At 71.9% G+C, this 20082-nt stretch overlaps 4 protein-coding genes across 8 annotated transcripts in view; 2 read left to right on the top strand and 2 right to left on the bottom strand.

Annotated features, from left to right (window-relative positions):
* Positions 1-151: 151 nt before the first annotated feature.
* On the bottom strand, positions 152-2782 carry LOC114070441 (collagen alpha-1(I) chain-like). The gene is made up of 3 exons (XM_027907856.1): positions 2730-2782; positions 1801-1928; positions 152-798 (listed from the first exon to the last, which is right to left on the bottom strand). Exons 1-3 carry the CDS (start codon positions 2780-2782, stop codon positions 152-154), a joined length of 828 nt encoding a protein of 275 aa, XP_027763657.1.
* A 317-nt stretch (positions 2783-3099) lies between these two features.
* On the top strand, positions 3100-8146 carry NCKAP5L (NCK associated protein 5 like). The gene is made up of 13 exons (XM_027907855.1): positions 3100-3177; positions 3276-3382; positions 3710-3778; positions 3894-3932; positions 4052-4171; positions 4256-4369; positions 4653-4839; positions 4927-6385; positions 6456-6609; positions 6685-6763; positions 6853-7137; positions 7225-7364; positions 7725-8146. The coding sequence occupies exons 2-13, from the start codon at positions 3281-3283 to the stop codon at positions 7959-7961; spliced, it is 2985 nt and encodes a 994-aa protein (XP_027763656.1). The 5' UTR covers positions 3100-3177; positions 3276-3280; the 3' UTR covers positions 7962-8146.
* Positions 8147-8257: 111 nt separating this feature from the next.
* Positions 8258-11734, bottom strand: TMBIM6 (transmembrane BAX inhibitor motif containing 6). Its single transcript, XM_027907871.1, has 10 exons — positions 11685-11734; positions 10222-10322; positions 10018-10126; positions 9811-9931; positions 9673-9721; positions 9482-9579; positions 9308-9387; positions 9095-9195; positions 8930-9002; positions 8258-8825 (listed from the first exon to the last, which is right to left on the bottom strand). Exons 2-10 carry the CDS (start codon positions 10275-10277, stop codon positions 8802-8804), a joined length of 711 nt encoding a protein of 236 aa, XP_027763672.1. The 5' UTR covers positions 10278-10322; positions 11685-11734; the 3' UTR covers positions 8258-8801.
* Positions 11735-12106: 372 nt separating this feature from the next.
* FMNL3 (formin like 3) overlaps positions 12107-20082 on the top strand; it is a 12384-nt gene continuing 4408 nt past the window's right edge. For 2 of the 5 annotated variants that reach the window (XM_027907860.1, XM_027907858.1), the window contains exons 1-17: positions 12108-12329; positions 14845-14928; positions 15021-15101; positions 15178-15254; positions 16344-16427; positions 16757-16909; positions 17553-17661; positions 17749-17825; positions 17895-17988; positions 18089-18163; positions 18254-18364; positions 18451-18600; positions 18711-18812; positions 18891-19137; positions 19308-19376; positions 19681-19805; positions 19897-20079. In XM_027907860.1, the coding sequence (XP_027763661.1) occupies positions 12180-12329; positions 14845-14928; positions 15021-15101; positions 15178-15254; positions 16344-16427; positions 16757-16909; positions 17553-17661; positions 17749-17825; positions 17895-17988; positions 18089-18163; positions 18254-18364; positions 18451-18600; positions 18711-18812; positions 18891-19137; positions 19308-19376; positions 19681-19805; positions 19897-20079 (1971 nt within the window). In that variant the 5' untranslated portion in view covers positions 12108-12179. Of the gene's footprint in view, positions 12330-14844; positions 14929-15020; positions 15102-15177; positions 15255-16343; positions 16428-16756; positions 16910-17552; positions 17662-17748; positions 17826-17894; positions 17989-18088; positions 18164-18253; positions 18365-18450; positions 18601-18710; positions 18813-18890; positions 19138-19307; positions 19377-19680; positions 19806-19896; positions 20080-20082 lie in introns of all 5 variants that reach the window. The other 3 variants (XM_027907859.1, XM_027907862.1, XM_027907861.1) reach the window with 3 other exon arrangements.

Raw genomic sequence — 20082 nt, 5'->3', positions numbered from 1 at the left:
GTCCCTGTGTCTTGGTGATGAGCTGAGGGCTGGGGGGCGTCCAGGGGGGGTTCGGGGATGCTCCAGAGGGGAGGGATGAGTGACCTCCCAGGGGGATGGGACCACGCTGCTTCCAGACCGCCAGTCCTGCTGCCGGGGGGGCCTTCGGGGGTCACTCCCTTATTTCAGGCCCTTCACCCACGACCCCGGAGCTCGGCGGCTGCAGCGGTGGGGGGGACACGCGGGGGGGGTGTCCGTGGGACGCGGCTGGTCCCAGTCTGGTCGCTCGGTACCGAATCCCGGCGGGGGGAAGGGGGGCACCGGGCCCGTCTCGAGCAGCCCCGGGGGTGGCGGGAGGGGGCGCGGATGCGGCGGCGGCACCGGGACCCCCCCGCCGCCCCCGGGCGCGGATTGGCGGCGGCGGGGGCGCAGGGCGGGGCCGGCCCGGTGGAGCCATGACGTCACCGCCGCCGCCGGTCCCGCCCCGGCCCCGGTCCCGCCCCGGTCCCGGTCCCAGCCCCGGTCCCAGCCCCGGCCATGCCGCCCCGACCCCGCCGTAGCCCCCGGTGAGTCCGCTCGAGCCGCGGCGGGGGGCGGGCGGGGGGCCCGGGGGGCTTCCGGTCGCTCCTCGGGGCACCGGTGGGGGGGGGGCCGTGGCCTCCGGGCACCGGGACGTGCCGTGGGGGGGTTGGGGAGCGCCCCCGGGGAAGCGGCGCAGGGTGGCCCGGTCGGAGCCCCCCGCGTGTCCCCGGTGGCCCCCGGCGCATCCCGATTGTGTCCTCGGCTCTCCCCGCTGGTCCCCACTGTCCCCAGTGCATGCTGGGGTGTCCCCAGTGCATCCTGACTTCCCCTGGGGTGTCCCCAGTGTCCCCACTGCACCCTGGCTGTCCCTGGGGTGTTCCCAGTGCATCCTCACGATCCCTGTTATGTCCCCAGTGTCCCCACTGTACCCTGACTTTCCCTGGGGTGTCCCCGGTGCATCCTGGCTGTTCCTGGTATGTCCCCAGTGCATCCCCGTTGTCCCCAAGGTGTCCCCCACTGTTCTCCATCCCACCCGCTGGTCCCCACTGTCCCTAATACACCCCTGTGTGTGTCCCTGCTGTCCCCACCGCATCCCTGACTGTCCCCAGTGCTGCCACCGCATCCCTGGCTGTCCCTGCGTGTCCCTGGCGAGTGCCAGCTGTCCTCGATGTGTCCCTGCACCCCGAGGCTGTATCTCTAGCACATCCCACTTGTCCCCGGTGTATCCCGGCTGTCCCCAGGGTGTCCTTGCTGTCCCTGCTGCATCCTGGCTGTCCCCGGGCTGTCCCCAGTGCGTCCTGGCTGCCCCCAGAGCTGCACAGCAGGGCTGGGGACACTCAGGGCTGTCACCCCACGTCCCTGGGCTGTCCCCAAAGCAGCCCAGAAGGGCTGGGGACACTCAGGGCTGTCACCCCGTGTCCCTTGGCTCGGGGTGGAGACCCTGGTGTGGGGTAGCCCAGGGCCAGCCCGTCACGGCCACGCTGGCGCGTCCTTGGCCGCGGTTTGGGCACGTGCCCTGTCCCCACACCGTGTCCCCACAGTGCCCGGGGCAGTGGGGACGAGTGACCGGGAGGGGGGTGGCCGGGGGGTGACACCGGGCAGGGGACCTGAGCTCAGGGTGCCCTCGGCTGTGCCAGTGCCATGTCCCCCTCCCCACAGGGACCCTCGCGCTGCCCCCGCGGGGCCCCACGCTGGGGGAGGGGATGGCCTCGCCGTCCATCTGTCGGGGCCCCCCCGGCTGTCCCCGCCGGGGGCTTGGGGGGGCCGCGGGCTGCTCTTCCCCTCCAGACGGAGCCTCACTTCCCCCCGTGACGCAGCCGGAGCCGCCGGCCCCGGGGCCGCTTCCTGCGCGGGGGGCGGGCGAGGGGCCCACGGGCACCTCGGGGACAATGGGGACCACGGGGACCCGCATGGGATCACCCTGCGGGCTGCAGGGGACAGGGACAGCACGTGAGAAGTGTGACCGTGCCCTCCCAGACCCTCTTCCTGTCCCGTCCATCACCCCCAGATCATCTTCTTGTCCCCTCCATCACCTCCCCCCAGACTCTCCTCTTGTCCCCTCCGGCCCCCCTTGTCCTGCCGAGCCCCCACGCCGCGGTGCCGTGGGGTCCGGGTGAGCCGGGGCCGCGTGGCCTCGTGTGAACCCTGAACCCCCCCCAAACCTCACCCTCGTGGGGTGGAGGGTTGGCGGCCACGTCCGGGGTTCACGGCCCGGCTCCTCCTGCATCCCCGGGGGGGCTCCCCGAGGGGTCCCCGGCTCCGGGAGGTCCCTCCCGAGAGCGCGGGGTGCCCCGTGGGGGTGTCCCTCCGTGGGATGCCCTGTCCCCGCCGGCCGTGCCCGGTGCCGCAGGGGGGGGATTCCCGGTGCTTCCTCTGCCGGGACGGTGCCCGCTGTGCCGGGGGTCCCCGCGCCGGTTCCCCGGGGCTGGCGCTGGCGGAGCCGCGCACCGGGGGCGGTGGCGGCTCATCCCCGGCTCCTCCCCGGCCGCGGCGGGAAGGCGGAGCCGCCGCCGCCGCCTCCCAACAATAGCGCGGCCGGGCCGGGCCGGGATGGAGCCGCTGCCGCCGCCGGGACCGGCCCCGGGGCCGCGCTGAGCCGGGACGGGCGGCGCCACCGGGAACACCGGGCGTGAGTGCGGGGCCGGGGCCGGGGCCGGGGCTCAGCGCGGGGCGGCGGCGGCACCGGCGGCGCGGGGGGAGCCCCGGGGGGAGCGCGGGGTGTGCGGTACCGGGAGGGGGGCCCGTCTGCACGCCGGGGATTCTGTGAACCGGGTCTGCGCATCGCGGTAGCCCCGGGGCCGCCGGGGTCAACCCCGGGTGTGCCGCACGTTCCGGTGCCCCGGGGCCGGTGCTGATCCCGGTGCCCGTGGTGCTGCGCATCCCTGTGCCCCGGTGGCGGGGCCGGAGCCGGTCTCGGGGGCACTGCGCATCCCGGTGCCCCGGGGCTGATCCCGATCCTGGTCCCGGTCCCGGGGGTGCTGTACATTCCGGTGCCGGCCCAGGGCCCTCGCACCCCCAGGAAGGGACTGGGTGGCAGGAGGGCTCCCTGTGGCTCCCAGTGCCGGTGGGGTCAGGACTCGGCCCTGGGGGTCTCCTGAGGCCTCGTCCCCTCCCTCAACCCCCTTCTCCCGGCAGGTGACACCACGGAGGGACGGGGCTGGGAACGTCCCGAGCCAGGTAAGGGGGGGCTGAGCTGTGGAGGGCCTGGGGGTGCCACGGGCCGGGGCACACTGACCAGGGCCAGCAGGGACCCTCCTGACACGTGTCCCCTGCAGCAGCGATGTCGGAGAGCGTGGCTGAGGCGCCGGGAACCGGGAGCCCCGCGGCCCTGGGCGAGACGGGCACCAGCCATGAGCTGCTGCAGCGGCTGCGGGAGCTGGAGGTACACAGGGATGGGACCACCGGGGCATGGGACCACCAGGCCGCCATGGCTGGTGCCAGCAGGCAGCCACGGCCACCATGAAACCATGGCCACCATGCAGCTGGTGCCAAGAGCCTGCCATGGAGCCCGTAGCCTGGACACCGTGGTGATGGGCAGCACTTTCCATGGCCCTCATGTGCCACCGCTCCAGGGTCAGCTCTGCCCCTTCATGAGTTGCCCGGGGTCCCACCAGAAAGAATAGGGGTCCCCTTGGTGCCATGATGGGGGGGGGTCCAGGTGCCTGAGCCCCTCCACTGCATCCCCTGAGCTGTCCCTGCTCTGTCCCAGGCGGAGAACTCGGCCCTGGCCCAGGCCAACGAGAACCAGAGGGAGACGTACGAGCGCTGCCTGGATGAGGTACAGGGACACACACACACACACAAACACGTTGGACACGTGTGCACACGTCTGTGCCAGGGCACGGGGCTGTGTGTGCCCTCCCACCCCACCCAAACCCCTCTCTGCTCCCCAGGTTGCCAACCACGTGGTGCAGGCACTGCTCAACCAAAAGGTGGGTGTCAGGAGGGCCGGGGAGGGTGTTGTGGGTCTGAGGGGAATGTTGGGGGTCTGGGGAGGATGTAGAGAGTCTGAGAGGTCTTTTCTAACCCTTCACCACCCCTCCCTGGCCAGGACCTGCGTGAGGAGTGCATCAAGCTGAAGAAACGGGTGTTCGAGCTGGAGCGGCAGAACCAGGCGCTGAGCGACCTGTTCCAGCAGAAGCTGCAGCTCTCCACCGGGTCCCTGCCCCAGGTGTGCCCAGAGCCTCGTTGGAGCTGGGGGGCCCACAGGGCAGAGCCCCCCAAGAGCTTAACCCGCCGTCTCCCTCCTCTCCAGCTGCCGCTGCACCCGGTGCTGGTGCCCCCGGACACCCCGGTCATGCCCCAGCCGTGCTCTGCAGAGCAGCCACCCCCACCACTGCCCCCCAGTCTCTGCGTGCCCCTGCCCGAGGTGGGTATCTGTGTCTGCAACCCCCCCAGTCCCCCTGTCCCCCTCTCCAGGCTGTGGAGCCCCCTCCCCATTCCCTCTTCCCAGCATGTGATGTCCCTAAGCCTGTGGGACCCCCCCCACTTCCGAGGCCCACGGCATCCTCTCCATCCCCCTCCCTGGATCCTTGGTGTCCCCACCCATGTACCCATGGCATCACCATTCTGCCAGTGTTCCCAGGGTGTCCCCTGGTGCCGGGGGGGTCATTGCCTGGTGCCCGGGGGGTGACGGTGCCCGGCCCCCGCAGGTGCTGCCGCCGGTGCCGTCGGGCAGCCCCGGGCTCAGCCCCGGCGCCCCCCCCTTGGACGCCCTGTCCCCCTTCTTCAAGAAAAAAGCCCAAATCCTGGAGGTGCTGCGCAAGCTGGAGGAGACGGACCCGCTGCTGGGGCCCCCCCCGGCCTCCCCCGGCTCCCCCGAGCCCTGCGCAGCCCCGGGCTGGCCCCCCTGCCCGCTGCGGGGGCCGGGGGCTGCGGGGGGGTGGCGGGGGGCTGAGGGCAGCCCCTGCTCCTCTCCGGAGGAAGGGGGGCCGCCACGGGGGGCTCTGCTCAGCGCCTTGGCCGAGCGGCTGCTGCGGGGCGAGGGGGGCGGCTGCTGCCGGCGCAACGGCGAAGCCCCCGGGGGACCCCCCCGGCAGCGGCACGGGGACCACCCCGCGTTCCTGGGGCTCTGCGCCCCGGGCGAGGAGACCCCCGAGGGGGCCTTCACCCCGCTCTCGCCCGGGGGGGTCCCCAACGCCCTTCCCTCCCCCGCCAAGGCGCTCAAGCTGCCCCCCCCACCCGGGGGGCTGCGCCTCAGCCCCCAGGTCGCCCACTCCTCCAAGATCCCGTGTCGCGGTGCCCACCCCGAGGCCTCGCCGGGGCTCAGCCGCCGCGCCTCCCCCGACGCCCCCCCGGAGCCTGGCTCCCCCGAGCCCCCGTCCTTCCCCCTACCCCGCACCTTCGAGGAGGCCGAGCAGCTCCCCGGGCCCCCGGGACCCCCGACCGGTGCCGAGCGGGCGGCCGCCTCCCCCCCCAGCTCCCGCCGCGGCACGGGGGGCTCGGCCCCCTCCCGCCGCCCCGGCAAGAAGCCCCCCGAGCCGGGCTACCTGCCCTTCAAGGAGCGCCTGGCGGCCCTGGGCAAGCTGCGGGGGGCTGAGGGCCGAGAACCCCCCGGCCCGGGGCGGCCTGAGCGGGGCCACGGGGCCGAGCCGCGCCCCCCACCCCGGGCGGGCATGGGGGGCAGCCTCAAGCACCCCGAGCCGGCGCACGGCACTGAGCCCCTGGCCCGCTGCTACTCCTCCGGCTCCATGGGCGACCCCGGCAAGGCGGGGGGCAAGGGGCGCGTGGCCACAGGCAGGACCCCCCCGCGGGCCCCCCCGGCGCCCCCCGCCAAGTCCTCCCGCAGCCCCCACGGCAGCCCCACCAAGCTGCCCACCAAGGCGGGCGCCGGCAAAGCCGGGGCGCCGCGGGGCGAGGAGCCTTCGGGCGCCAAGGCGGGCGGGGGCCCCCACAAACCCCCCGCGGCCCCCGAGCCCACGGGACCGGCCCCGGGCGCCGCGGGGCACTCGGCCATCGAGGAGAAGGTGATGAAGGGCATCGAGGAGAACGTGCTGCGGCTGCAGGGGCAGGAGCGGGCGCCGGGCGCCGAGGCCAAGGGCAAGGCCGGGCTGGCGAGCTGGTTCGGGCTGCGGCGCAGCAAACTGCCCGCGCTCAGCCGGCGTGGGGACGGCGGGCGCGGGCGCGAGTGGGCCGGGACCCCCGCCCCGCTGCGCAGGGAGGTCAAGTTGGCCGCCCGCAAGCTGGAGGCCGAGAGCCTCAACATCTCGAAGCTGATGGAGAAGGCGGAGGACCTGCGGAAGGCGCTGCGGGAGGAACACGCCTTCCTGCAGGGGCTGGCGCTGGAGAAGGGCAGACCCCGCGGGCCCCCCCGCGGCCCCGGCCCCCTCCCCGTCATGTACCAGGAGGTGACGGCCGAGACCTTCATGCAGCAGCTGCTGGACAGGTGAGCGCCCCCCTGGTCCCCTGGGGGTGGGGGTGAGCGTGGCCTGTCCTGATGGGTTGTTCCCCCACAGGGTGGACGGGAAGGACGTTCCCTACGAGACCCGCCTGGAGCACAAGCGGGAGCTCTGTGACCTCCGGAGGGTCCCCCCCGACGCCAAAGACCCCCGGCTGTGCCGCCCGCCCCGCAACGGCATCGTGGGGCACCTGAGGGAGCCCCCGGACAAGGTGAGGATCTCCCCCCAGCCCCCAGGCCCCTCTCTGGGGGGGACCCCTGACCCCTCACCCTCCGTGCCCCTGCAGGTGCCGGACGTGGGGCTCCGGGACGAGCTGCCCTCGGACGAGAGCTTGTCCGAGTCGGGGACATCGCAGCACTTCGCCGGTGAGGGGGTGACAGGGGGGTTATGGTGGGGAGGGGGCACCAGGGTGGGCCCCCCTAGCCCGGCACTGACCACTCCCCTGGTACCACAGCCTGTGGGTCGCTGACGAGGACGCTGGACAGCGGGATCGGGACCTTCCCGCCCCCCGACTACGGGGGGGTCCCAGCCAAGAGCACCCCCAAACCGCGGGGCCGCCCCGAGGCGCTGCCCGGAGCCGTGCCCGCCGCCGCCACCAAAGTGCCGCGCAAGGCCCGGACGCTGGAGCGGGAGGTGCCCAGCGCAGAGGAGCTGCTGGTGCCCCCCAAACACCGGAGCGCCCCCGGGGGCCGCCCCCCGGCCCCCCCCGGCCCGCACGGGCACCGCGCCGCGCCCCAAGGTGGGTGTCCCCTCGGGCCAGGTGTGTGCCCCACGCTTGGACCCCCCACCATGGGGGGTGCCAGCGCTGACCCTCCTCGTCCCGCAGACACCGGGGATGACACCGGGAAGCCGCGGCGTGTCCAGCAGAGCAAGAACTGGACCTTCCCCAACGCCAAAGCCTGCGGTGCTGCCGACCCCTTCCTGTGCCCCTCTGGGGGGCTGGAGGGGCTGCACCGGCCCGTGCAGGTACAGGGGGCTGTGGGACCCCTGAAACCCTGGCATGGGGACCCTAAAACACTGCTGTGGGGACCCTAAAACTCTGGAGCAGGTCTCTGAAACCCGGGCATGGGGACCCCAGACCTTCCTACCCTCACTGTGGGGACGGAGAAACCACGAGGGGCCACGGGGAGTGGACAGGGGGGACTCATTGGAGCTCTGGGGTCCTTTGCCATGTCCTCACATCTCATTGGGGGTGACAAGGCCCTGTAACATTTTGGGGGGATGGAGGTTTCCTCCCACAATAAGGAGATGGCTGTGGGTGTGGTGAGCACTGGTGGGGAGTGGGGGGCACGGGCAGCCCCCCCTGCCCACCCTGTCCCTCCCCAGGCGCCCGTGTGCAGCCCAACCAGGCATCGAGGGGCGTCCCCCGAGGCCCCCCCGCCGCTGCCCCCCGCCCTGAGCGCCAGCAGCAGCCGGACCCCCAGCGCCTCAGACGTGGGGGACGAGGGCAGCACAGAGGCCCGGTCCCGGGACGGGGGGCACGGCCCCCCCGGGCTGGAACACTCTGAGTCCCTCAGCGACTCGCTCTACGACAGCCTCTCCTCCTGCGGCAGCCAGGGCTGAGCCCCCCCCGGCCGCGCTCCCGCGTCTTCCACCCCCTCCCTGCTGCTCCCGCTCCCGCTCTGGGGGTGATGCCTGGACTGGGGGGTCCCGCTTTCCCCAGCCCCCCCCCCCTTTCTCCTGGCTCTCTCCGATGGTGCTATGGCCCTGTACAGCCCCCACCGATGGGTTTTTAACTCAATAAAGCTGCCCCCTCCCCTCGGGTTATTTATATACGTGACGGTGCAGCCGCTGTGTCCCTGCGTGGGGACGGAGGGAGGGACAGACGGACACGGGAGATGGAGGGAGGGGGCCGAGACTTTGGAGTCTGAGCGGTTTATTGAATCATCCCGGTGTACAAAGAGCGGAGACGGCGGGACTTGGGAGCGCTGGGAATCGCGACGTCCCCGTGGCCCCTCCCAGCACGGGTTCACTTCTTGGCACTGGTGCTAAAGGGGGAGGCTCCGCCGCTGAGTTTGGCTGAGGGGGGTCCCACCAACCCCCCCACGGCTGGTTTTGGGGGGCTCACGGCTTCTCGGGGCGGGACAACGTTCTGGGAGCCAGCGGGGCCGGGGGACAAACCTCCACGGAAAGGGGACACGAGGGTGACCCCCCTGAGGGCCACGGGCCGGGGGGGGGGGCTGTGGGGGAGCCAAACTCCAGCAGGACCCACAAATTGGCCATTTTTTAATCCAAAAAAAAAAAAAAAAAAAAAAAAAGAAAAGCCGAACGAGAGAAAAACCCACGAGGTGCGAAAGCTTCCGGCTGCTTCCTCAGCAGCAAAGCGCAGCCCCTTTAATGACAGGGAGGGACAGGAGGGGACATGGGGACACGGGGACGGCTCCGCCTCGGCCCGGAGCCGCTTCACTTCTTCTCCTTCTTCTTGTTCTGCAAGAGGAGAGGCAGCCACGGTCACTGCTGGCTCTGTCCCCCTGTCCCCAACCCCGCAGGGCAGCTCCGTCCCCCCACCCTGCCCAGGGCCCCTCACCCACCTCGGACATGCCCAGGATCATCAGGAGCTCCCGGAAGATGTTGACGAAGTCGAGGAAGAGATCCACGCAGTGCCTGTGGGAGGGAGGGAGGGAGGGAGAAAGGGATGCTCAAGGGGGGGCCACGTTGTGCCCTGTGTCCCCCACCCTCGTGTCCCCAGCACCCACCAGATGTAATCCTTGTCCCCGCTCTCCGCCTTCTCGATGATGAGCTGCGTGTCGAAGAGCACGAAGCCGCACATGATCATCAGAGCCACGTACAGGTTGGCCTGTGGGGAGGAGAGGGGACATGAGGTGAGGGCAGTCCCCTGCTGGGGTCACCTGCCTGTCTGTCTGTCTGTCCGTCCTCAGTGTGGTCCCAGCAGGTGGTTGGGGACTCACCGTGAAGACCCAGGTGGATCTCACGAAGGCGTTAACCAGGGAGGAGAGGAGGAGCAGGGAGAGCCCGGAGAGCAGGAAACCTGCAGGGAGAGAGGGCAGGGAGTGAGGCCTGGCCCCTGCCCACGCAGGGGAGCCCCCAGCACCCCTGAGAGTGCCCCCCAGAGCCTCTCTCACCTCCCAGGTAGAGGTAGCTGCGGCGCCGGGCGTACAGGGCGCTCAGCGAGAAGCAGGCGAAGATGGTGGCAGTGCCCAGGAAGGCGGTGGGGATGATGCTGGGGGGGAGGAGAGGGGGGTCAAAGGGGTCAAAGAGACAGCTTGGGGTGGGAACAGCGCCCGGGGGGTGATGGGGACACACACGCTCCTACCTGGGGTTGATAGAGATGCACATTTGCAGGAGGGGCCCCAGGTTGGTGCCTGAAAGGACAGAGCTGGGTGTCACTGAGGGTATTTTGGGGGCTGGGGTCCCGCAGGATGCGAGGAGGGGGTCCCCAGCGCCCACCTACCCGTGAGGAAGGCGAAGGCAACCAGCATCCCCAGCCTCTTCTGCTCGGTCTCGCGGCTGTGCGGGGTGGCTGTGAGCCAAACCATCAGTCCCAGCGCGCCCAGGCCGGTCAGGAACCCAAACTGGGAGGGGGGGAGAGACATGTGAGGGCTGGGCATTGCCCCACCCGGGGGGTGCAGGGCTGAGGGTGCCCCCCAAGGCCCCTCACCTGGAACAGGTGGGTCACCATGTTGACGTAGGCGCCCGCGGCCGCCACGAACATGCAGAGGGCGAAGCTGCCATAGACCCTCTTCAGGTGCTCCTGAGTGGAGGCTGAGCTGTGGGCGAGGGGAAGGGGTGTGAGGAGGGGGCCAGAAGGGGTGGTATAGCCTCCCCTCGAGCCCCCCACCCTACCAGGGGGTGTCACACTCACATGTGGGAGAACTTGAAGAGGGCGTCGAAGTTGATGCTCCGATCGAAGACGTTCATGGTGCCGGGCTGGGGTGGGCCCAGGGCCGCTCCGCAGGGTGCAAGCTGGGAGGGGACAGGGGGGGTCAGGGGTGCCCAGAGCACTCCCACAGTCCCCCCAGGAGCCGGGTGGGAGCCCAGGAGCGGCAGAGCAAGCGGCAGGCGCTGGGATCTGCCCGGGCTGTGGAGCCTCCCCGGCCCAGCTGGTGCAAGCGCTGCCGGCTGTTGCGAGGCCCCCGGGGACCCTCCGGGTGTTGCGGGGCTGTTGCAAGGCCGGGCCGGCCCCCGGGGACTCTCCGGGGGGGGTTTCTGCGAGGCCCAGGGGAGCCCCCGGGGAGGCCCCGGTGCCGCGGGAGCGCTGCCGGCAGCTGGAAATGTCGCTGTGCCAGGTGACTATTAGTGCCCGTAATGACGTCCCCGGAGGTGGCTCTGGCAGCAGGAGGCTCCCGGCAGGGCCTCTTCCTCCCACTCCTCCTCCTCCTCCTCCTCCTCCTCCTCCTCCTCGTCCGGCCGGCTCGGCCGGCTCTGTCCCCTCTGGCACCCGCGGGAGCCCGACCTGCCCGGCCAGTGGCACGAGCCACCTGTCCCCGAGGGACACGCGGGACCCAAAAGGGCTCGGTGGGGTGTGGGACGAGGGGGTTCCAGCCAGCCCCCCCATCGGCACAGGGGAGGATCTGGGGGAGGTGGGGAGGGTCTCATCCTGCCACACTGGCACAGCCTAGAGGTGCTGGGGTTACACCCCGGCACGGGGACAGTGACACCGGGCTGGTGCCACCACGGGGCTGGTGCCACCACGGGGCTGGTGCCACCAGGCCATGGGGACCCCCCGGGTCACCCCCTGCAGTGGGGCAGGGGTGAAGGTGCAGCCATGGTGACAGTCCCCGCCGGGCTGTGGTGGCTGGGGAGGTGTGACAGGGGTGTGACAGCCCCCCCCGGGGCCGGGGCCGCCGGGGACAGCTCGTTCCATCAGGCAGGGCCCTCCGGGTGCCGGTCCCGGGGTGGCAGGAGGACTCGAGGCCAGATCCCGGCCCCCCTTCCCCGGTTCCCCTCGGAGCCCCCCCCGGCCCCAGCGCCGCTTTCGCTTTCGCCGGTACCGCCCCCGCTCGGGCCCGAGCGACCTTTACCCACGGCTTCCTGCAGCCAGCCCCGGCGCTTCCCCTCCTCCCCCCGCTCCCCCAGCCCCGATGCCTCCCAATCCCCCTCGGTAAAACCGGGCGGAGACACCCCCGGGGCCCGATCCGCGCGTGCCACCCCCCCCCCCCCCCACCGCGGGGCCTGGCGGGGGGGGGGGCGGGACCCCCGGATAGCCCTGAGAGGGGGGCTTTAGGGGGATCCCCTGGCTCCGTAGTCCCCTCGGGGTCCCCCAGACCCCTCTCTGGCCCCCCTGGCCCGATCCGGGCCCCCCCGGCCCGCGCCCCCCGCCCGCACCTGCGCCGCGTCCGCCGCCCGTGCCAGGCCTCGAGCGCCGCGCCCCGCCCCCCGCCGCCCATTGGCTGAGCCTCCGGCTGGTCCCACCCTTCGCCTCGGTCCATTGGCTTACGCTGGCGCTGGGGGCGGGGCCCGCCGCGCGCCGCCGTTACCGCCCGGGCCGCGCCCGAGCGCCGCCGTTGGGCCTCGGTGCGCGAGCACGGTGCTGATTGGCTGCCGCGGGCGCGGGCCTGGCCAATGGGAGGGCCCCGTTCGCTGCAGGGGCCTTCGCTCGCCCCCCCCCCCCCGCGGTGGCGCGGCCGAGCCCGGAGGCGCCCTCTGGCGGTGCCGCCGGGACGGACAGCGGCGGGGGCGGGACCGGGACCGGGCGGGACCGGGAGGGACCGGGCGGGACCGGGAGGGGCGGGGGGGGCGGGACCGGGAGGCGGTGGCGGCGGCAGCGCCGGACACGACGGGCTGAGCCTCCCCCGCCGCCCCCCGGTGCCTGGGCCGGGGATGGGGAACGTGGAGAGCGCGGACGGGGAGGCGCTGCCCCGGGGCCCCGGAACGGCGGCAGCCCACCCGGGGGGACCTGGGCTGTTCGCCCCGGGAAAGATGCCGATGCCAGAGCCCTGCGAGCTGGAGGAGCGCTTCGCGCTGGTGCTGGTAAGAGGCCGACCCCCGCCGTTCCCCCTCGCGGTTATCGGTGGGCTCCTCCGGTTCCCGGTGCACCCTTGCGGTGCGCTTCCCCCGTACTCCGTCCCTGCGCCTCCTCCGGGTCCCGCTGCGCCCCCTCGATCCGACCTTCCCGGGACCCCTCCCGATGCTCCCACTCGGGCCACCGGGAAGGCACCGGGCACCGGCGGGACGCCACCAGCGCCCGGAGCCACAGGGAACAGGCGGGGAGCGCCGGTGCCCGCGGGGATGGGCAGTGGCCGCGGGACCGCGGGGAAAACCCCGCCCGGGACAGCCCCGGGGGGTGACGCCACTCCCGGTGCCACCGGCGGGCCCCCTGAGGCCCGGGGAATTTGTGAACCGGGAAAGTCCCGTCGGGGCGGCGCGCGGGGCTGCGGGCGGGGTGTCCTCGTGGTTGCGGGGGTCCCCAGGGCTGGGGTTCCCCCTTGGGTGCCGGTTCCCAGGGGGTGTGGGGTTTCCCGGTGGGTGCGGGGGTTCCCGGTGGGCGCGGGTCCCCCGCGCGGTCCCCGGTCCGCTGTCACGACCGGGGCGGTGACCACCCCGCCGCGGTCACCGACCCGACCCACCGGTGCCACCGCGTCCCCGGGACGTGGCTCGGCTGTGCCCCGTCCCCACCCCGAGCCCCCGGTGCCACCGGGACCCTCAACACTGCGGGGGGGGTAACGCACCGGCGCCGGGCTCTCTGCACGGGCTGTCCCGGTGGCCCCTCCGCGTCTCCGCTTTGTTTAGGGGGGGACACACACCGTGACCGGTGACACCGGTGCCCCCCGGTTCCCACCGCCCGGCCCCGCCGTCCCGGCGGGGGCCGCCGCCAGCGGAAGCCGCGGCCAGGCAGGAAATGCCGAGTGTGGTCCCACGGGGCTCTGGAAGCCGAAACCGGAGGGCATCGGAGGGGTACGGGGGGCACCGACACCCCCGGCGTGGGCGCGTCCCGCCGGTGACCGAGCGGCTCCCGCCCGCGGCGCCGCTGCCCGTCCCGCATCCCACGCGGGGCGGATGCGACCGCCGGTCCTCGCGGGGCCGGTGGCGGGGGGGACACGTCCTGCCGGGCGACACCGATGCCGGGGGGGAATCAGTTTGGAGGGTTGTTGGACCAGCCCCCCCTCAGGTCCCAAAATGTCCCCCGCTCCCGTCGGCGGCGCCCGGTGCCGTCCCGGCTGCTGCCGGGGGTGGAAAATATTCCATCATGTGATGGAGCTCCGGCGGCCCCCGGACGGGAGGATCCGCCCCGGTGCCCCCCAGCCCCGGGATGCGCTCCAGCCCCGGTACCGCCGTTCCCGGGGGGATTCAGCCCCCGGGACAGCCGTGGGGGGTCCCGGTGGGGGCGGCGGCGGAGGAAGTGCCCGGCCGGGAGCGGCCGCGCTCCCACCACAAAGGCAGGAAACCGAGCGGCGGGAACGCCGGGGCGGGCGGCTGCGCTTCAAAGCCCCCCGGTGCCCCCCCGGTGCTCCCCGACCCCACCCGGGGTCTCTGTGTGTCCCTTCCGCCTCCGTCTCCGAGAGGGCCCCGGGATTTTGCCGGTGGCCCGGGGGGGATAAGGGCAGTCCTGTGGGGAGGGAACGGTGCTTTTTTGGGGGGGCCCCGTGCTGGCGGTGATGTCCCCGTGGGCCCGCGGGACCACTGCCCAGCGGTGTTCTGTCTCGCCCAGTCTCTGTTTCCCGGTTTTCTGCGGCTCTGTGGGATCGGGATGAGCAGGGGAGGGATAATTTTAGCTGCCACGGGGCGGGTGGAGCGGTGGCAGTGACCGGCTCCCGATAACGGGGCTGCCCGGACCTGCGTCACCAGGGTGACATCACTGTCGGGGGTGGCATCGCCCACCGGGACGGCATCATGTGCTGGGATGGCGTGTCCTGCTGGGGTGGCACTGCCCCAATCCCACAGCCATCCGGCATCCCCGGTGCCCGCTGGGACGCTCCCTTCGTGTCCCCTGCACCACATCCCCCTCCCGGGGGTCCCCCATGGAGATTCCTGGTGTCCTGGTGAGCCAGCACCGGTGCCTGGCCTTGTGCCCAGTGCCCCAGAGAACGGGGACTGATGCCAGATCTCGTGCCCACTGTCCTGGTGAGCTGTCACCAGTGCCAGCTCTCGTGCCCGCTGTCCTGGTGAGCTGTCACCAGTGCCAGCTCTCGTGCCTGCTGTCCTGGTGAGCTGTCACCAGTGCCCGGCCTCGCTGTGGTTGGGAGCGGAGGCTGCGGTTGCCGTGTGGAAGTGGGTGCAGACAGGAAGGACGTGTCGGGGATGGGGAGATTTGGTGCTGCCCACAAGCTGGCACCTGGCCCGGTTGGCACTGCTGTCCCCGTGCCACATCTGTGCCCACCGGTGCCAGTGACTTTGGCTGTGCCATGGGCCTGAGTGCCCTTAAGGGGGACCCTGGCTGTGCTATGGGTGCTTTCTGGGGGGACCCAGGCTGTGCCATGGGTCTGGGTGCTCCCGAGGGGGGCAATGTCCCCTTGTCCCCGGGGTGACACCTCTGCTCTGCCCCCAGAGCTCCATGAACCTGCCCCCGGACAAAGCCCGGCTCCTGCGCCAGTATGACAACGAGAAGAAGTGGGACCTCATCTGCGACCAGGTGGGGGCTGAGGGGTCCCTGCCATCCTGGGGAGGGTCTGGGGGGGCTGTGCTGCTGTCCCTGTGTCACCAACGCCCCTCTGTCCCCTCCAGGAGCGGTTCCAGGTGAAGAGCCCCCCCCATGCCTACATCCAGAAGCTGCGCAGCTTCCTGGAGCCCGGGGTCACTCGGAAGGTGAGGGACCTGGGGGGGCCTGGGAGGGGCCTGGGGGGCTCCGAGGGGGCACAGCTCAGCCTTGCTCTGCCCCCAGAAGTTCAGGAGGAGGGTTCAGGAGTCGACCAAAGTGCTGCGTGAGCTGGAGATCAGCCTGAGGACGAACCACATCGGGTGAGTGTGGGGGGTCCCAGGGAGAGGTGTGGGGTCCTGGGGTGGGGTATGGGGTCCTAGGGAGGGGCTGTGGGGTCCTGGGGTGGGGTGCGGGGTCCCGGGGTGGGGTGCAGGGTCTCAGAGTGGGGAACAAGGACACGGGGGGGCCTGTGGGGTCCCGTCACCAGCCCCGCACAGCTGCAGGGGAAGCCGGAGGCGCTGCAGGAACTGGGCCGGTTCCTGCCCCGGCCCGCGGGCAGGTCCCGGGGGCGGATGCCGGGGCGGATGGGCCGGCGATGACGCCCTGGACGCGGCCAGATCCCGGCTGGCTCCTCCTGGCACCTGAGGGCTCGCTCGGCACCGTCCCCGAGCCGGGGACACCCCGACCCTCACCGGGATGCCCGCGGGGGCAGCGCGGGGGGGCGGGAGGGACGGGGCGGTCCCGGGGGTGTCGGGGTCGTCAGGGACGGGTTCCCGGTCGTGCCCGCGTGCCCGGCGCGGCTCGTGCACGTGCCGGGCTCTTCCCCGCCGCCGGCCCCGCTCGTCCCTGCCCACGGACCCAAAATAGCAGCAGCCGGAGACAGGAAACGGGCTGGGGCGAGGGGGCTGGCGGCGGCAGGAAAGGGGCGGCTGCGGCTCCCCCCTCCCGGCTCCCTGACGCGGGGCCGTGGGCAGGCGTGGGGACCCCCCCAGTGCTCCTGGTGGAAGCCCCCACCCCGCGCACCCCACTCCGTGCACCCCCCTCACACCCCTCCCTGCTCCTGGGCACAGCACCTAAATGTGCACCCCAACATCCTCCCAGGGGTCGGGGCACCCCGAAGTCCTCCCCCAGTGGGGGGAATCATCCCAGGTTGGGGGTGCAGCAGCCCCAGCACCCATCCCTGTTTCCCGCCCTTGCTGAGCCCTCCCCACCCTGCACCCCGCAGATAACCCCGTACCGGTGCTGGCACCGGCGATAGCACCGAGGCTGCAACGGCCACCGCAGCCCTGGGGTGTCCCCACCACCCCCTCACCCTCCCTGTGCCTCGACAGGGGTCCCTGTGGTGGAGGGGGTTGTGCTGGGGGGGGTCCCTGACCCCTGTGGGCCCTGACGGGTTCCTGGTGCCACAGGTGGGTGCGGGAGTTCCTCAACGACGAGAACAAGGGGCTGGACGTGCTGGTGAACTACTTGTCCTTCGCCCAGTGCGCTGTCATGTGAGTGGGGTCGGGGGTCCCGGGGGGAATGGGAGAGGGCCTGGTCCCCGTAGCAGCTCCCTGCTCTGGGTGGCCGATACTGGTTGGTCCCTTATCATCCCTGGGACACCAATGTGGGGACCTGCCTGCCATGGGGTCCTGAGGGCCACGGGATGCTCAGTCCCCTCCTGCCCACCCTGGGGGTCCCAGAACCACCTTCGTGCCTGTCCCTGCCCCACTGCCCTCCCAGCCCCTGCCTCAGCGCTTGCCTCTGTGTGCCCCCTGCCAAAGCCTCGTGCCCCCTTGCCAAAGCCTTGTGCCCTCCCGCCGCGCGCGTGTCCCGCCCCCAGGTTGGATTTTGAGGGCCTGGAAGGCGGCGAGGACGGCGCGCTGGAGAAGCTGCGCGCCTGGAGCAGGTCCATCGAGGATCTGCAGCACCCCAGCGCCCTGCCCGCCCCCTTCGCCAGCAGCCTGGCCCGCTCTGCCCGCCAGACCGCCCTACGGTACGTACCCGGGGGGACATCCGCCAGGGGGGCACGTCCCGCCGGAGGGGCACATCCTGCTGCGGGGGTACGTCCTGCTGGAGGGGCTCTGGTTGGCCACGGCACTGCCGCTTGCTGGTGCCTGCCAGTGTGGTGTGCCTTGTCCTGGTGTGGCACGGCGTGTCCCGGTGTGCCATGCTGAGCGCTGTCCTGCCGTGGCGCCCGGAGCTCGGGCTGTGCCGTGGCACGTGCCGCGTGTGCCGCGTGTCCCGCGCTGCCTCGCGCCTCCCGTCCCTGCCCGTGCTCCGCCCGCCCCTGCTCTGGCTCTGCCCTGCCCCTGTGCCCCGGGGTAACACACCCCGTCTCTGCTTCCAGGGCTGGGTGCCCCCTCTCTGGCTGTGCTCTCTCTCTCTCTCCTCCGTGCCCACCTCGCCGCTCGCCCGCCCGCCGGGTAAGTACCGGCGTGCCGGGGCCGGCCCGGTGCTCACGGCGGCTCCGCGTCTGCAGCCTCTGTCCCTCTGTCCCTCCGACCGCTTCTCTCTGCCTCTGCCCCTCCTAAAGCCCTGCTGTCCCCACACTGTCCCCTCCCTGTCCCTCGGTGAGCGCTGGCGGTGCGGCACGGCGGGCGAGGGTCCCGCTCACCGCGTGTCCCCCCATCCCCCAGCTACGGGACCCTGCCCAGCCGCCGGGCGCTGAAGAACTCGCGCCTGGTGAGCCAGAAGGACGACGTCCACCTCTGCATCATGTGCCTCCGGGCCATCATGAACTACCAGGTACTGTGACCGCACGGCGGGGGCACCGATGTCGCCACTGTCACCGCTGTCACCGTGGCTGACGCTGTCCCTGCTCCGTCCCCGCAGTACGGCTTCAACCTGGTCATGTCCCACCCCCACGCTGTCAATGAGATCGCCCTGAGCCTCAATAACAAGAACCCGAGGTAAGGGGGGGGTCCTGGCGTGACGGGGGTGCCGGTGCTGGCCGGGGGTGACGGTGACGCTGTGCCCAGGATGAAGGCGCTGGTGCTGGAGCTGCTGGCGGCCGTGTGCCTGGTCAGGGGGGGCCACGAGATCATCCTCGCGGCCTTCGACAACTTCAAGGAGGTAGGAAGGGAGTGGGAGCAGCAGGCCCAGGCTGGCATGGGGGCAGTGGGGGGGGAGACAGGACCGAGCCAGGATAACCCCGTGTGCGCTGCCTGCTCAGGTGTGCAAGGAGAAGCATCGCTTCGAGCGGCTCATGGAGTACTTCCGCAACGAGGACAGCAGCATCGACTTCATGGTGGGACACCCGGTCCTGGGAGAGGGGGAGGGTCTTTGGGAGGGGGCAGGGAAGGGCTCCCGGTGACCCCAGGTGACCCCCTGCCCGCAGGTGGCCTGTATGCAGTTCATCAACATCGTGGTGCACTCGGTGGAGGACATGAACTTCCGCGTCCACCTCCAGTACGAGTTCACCAAGCTGGGGCTGGAGGAGTTCCTGCAGGTACGGGGTAAACAGGGCTCGAGGGGGGGGGGGGGGATCACCCCATGGGGCCCCCCCAGCCCCTGATGCCGCCCCCGTGCCCGCAGAAGTCGAGGCACACGGAGAGCGAGAAGCTGCAGGTGCAGATCCAGGCGTACCTGGACAACGTTTTTGACGTGGGGGGGCTGCTGGAGGACGCCGAGACCAAGAACGTGGCCCTGGAGAAGGTGGAGGAGCTGGAGGAACACTTGTCCCATGTATGTGAGCACGGGGGGGTGTGCAGGGACCTCTTGGGGTCCCGGGGGAGGTCAGTGGTGACACCTGGGGGGTCCCCGAGGGGGTATCACAGCCGTGTTCACCCCCCCAGCTAACAGAGAAGTTGCTGGACCTGGAGAACGAGAACATGATGCGGGTGGCGGAGCTGGAGAAGCAGCTGCTGCAGCGGGAGAAGGAGCTGGAGGTGGTCAAAGTGAGTGAGGGGGCCTTGGGGGGCCGTGGAGGGCAGGGAGGGGTCCCACCCCCCCGGCCTGACGCTCGCTGTCCCCAGGAGACCTACGAGCACACGAGCCACCAGGTGCACACGCTGCGCAGGATGATCAAGGAGAAGGACGAGGCTTTCCGGCGTCGCTACGGCTCCGAGCCGCCCCCCGTGCCCGGCGCAGAGTCCCCCCCCCAGCCCGAGCCCGAGCCCCTAGAGGACACCCTGCGGCTCCCAGTCCTGCCCCCCGTGGAGGCCGCGCCCCCTCCACCCCCTCCACCGCCCCCGCTCCCGCCCCCCGCGCCCCCACTCCCAGGTGAGGAGGGGGAGCCCCCCGGGGCATCCCCAAAAACGGGGCATCCCGGGGCTGGGCTGTCCCCAGGGGTGGGAAGGGGGCTCTCAACGCGGGGTGTCCCTTGTGCTGGGCTACTCCAGAGGGTGGGGGTGTCCCCAGAATGGGGGTCTCACCCTCTCGTGCCTTCACAGGGAAGTGCCCCCCGGCCCCGCCGCTGCCTGGGGCTTCGCCCTCCATCGCCCTCACCGTTGGGCTCTCGGGTAAGGGAGGGTGACACGGGGACTGTGGGATGGGGACAGGGAGGGCCTGGGGACCAGGGGGAAGGGACAGGGGACAGGCACGGTGAAGGAATCAGGGTGAGGACAGGGAGGGTGGAGGGATTGTGGGGAGAGGGGCAGAGGACAGGGAAGGGTTGCAGGCACCAGGGGGTCAGGATTGTTCAGGAATGGCCCAGGGGATGGTGACACCGAACTCAGAAGGCTCAGGGTGGGCACAGGAGCTGTCCCCCCGCCTCCCCCTGCCCCAGGGGGTGCTGAGCCAGCTCCCCCCACCCCCTGTTGGCAGCCATCCGGATCAAGAAGCCCATCAAGACCAAATTCCGGTTGCCGGTGTTCAACTGGACGGCGCTGAAGCCCAACCAGATCAGCGGGACCGTATTCAGCGAGCTGGACGACGAGCGGGTGCTGGAGGTGAGCCCTGGGAGCCCCTCCCGAGCGGCTGGGTGGGCACCAGCACCCCCCCAGGTGGGTCTGTGACCCCCCCCCCACCTCGTCCCCCCAGGACCTGGACCTGGAGCGCTTCGAGGAGCTGTTCAAGACCAAGGCGCAGGGCCCGGCGCTGGACCTGGTGTGTGCCAAGAGCAAGGCGGCGCAGAAAGTGGCCACCAAGGTGACGCTGCTGGAGGCCAACCGCGCCAAGAACTTGGCCATCACCCTGCGCAAGGCCGGGCGCGGCGCCGACGAGATC

Source organism: Empidonax traillii, unplaced genomic scaffold (genome assembly GCF_003031625.1).
Source record: "Empidonax traillii isolate 1590-97213 ecotype Southwest subspecies unplaced genomic scaffold, ASM303162v1 scaffold1555:size184083, whole genome shotgun sequence".
Taxonomy (NCBI): Eukaryota; Metazoa; Chordata; class Aves; order Passeriformes; family Tyrannidae; genus Empidonax; species Empidonax traillii.
Note: the sequence above shows the minus strand (reverse complement) of the source record. Positions and strands in the feature narration are given on the sequence as shown.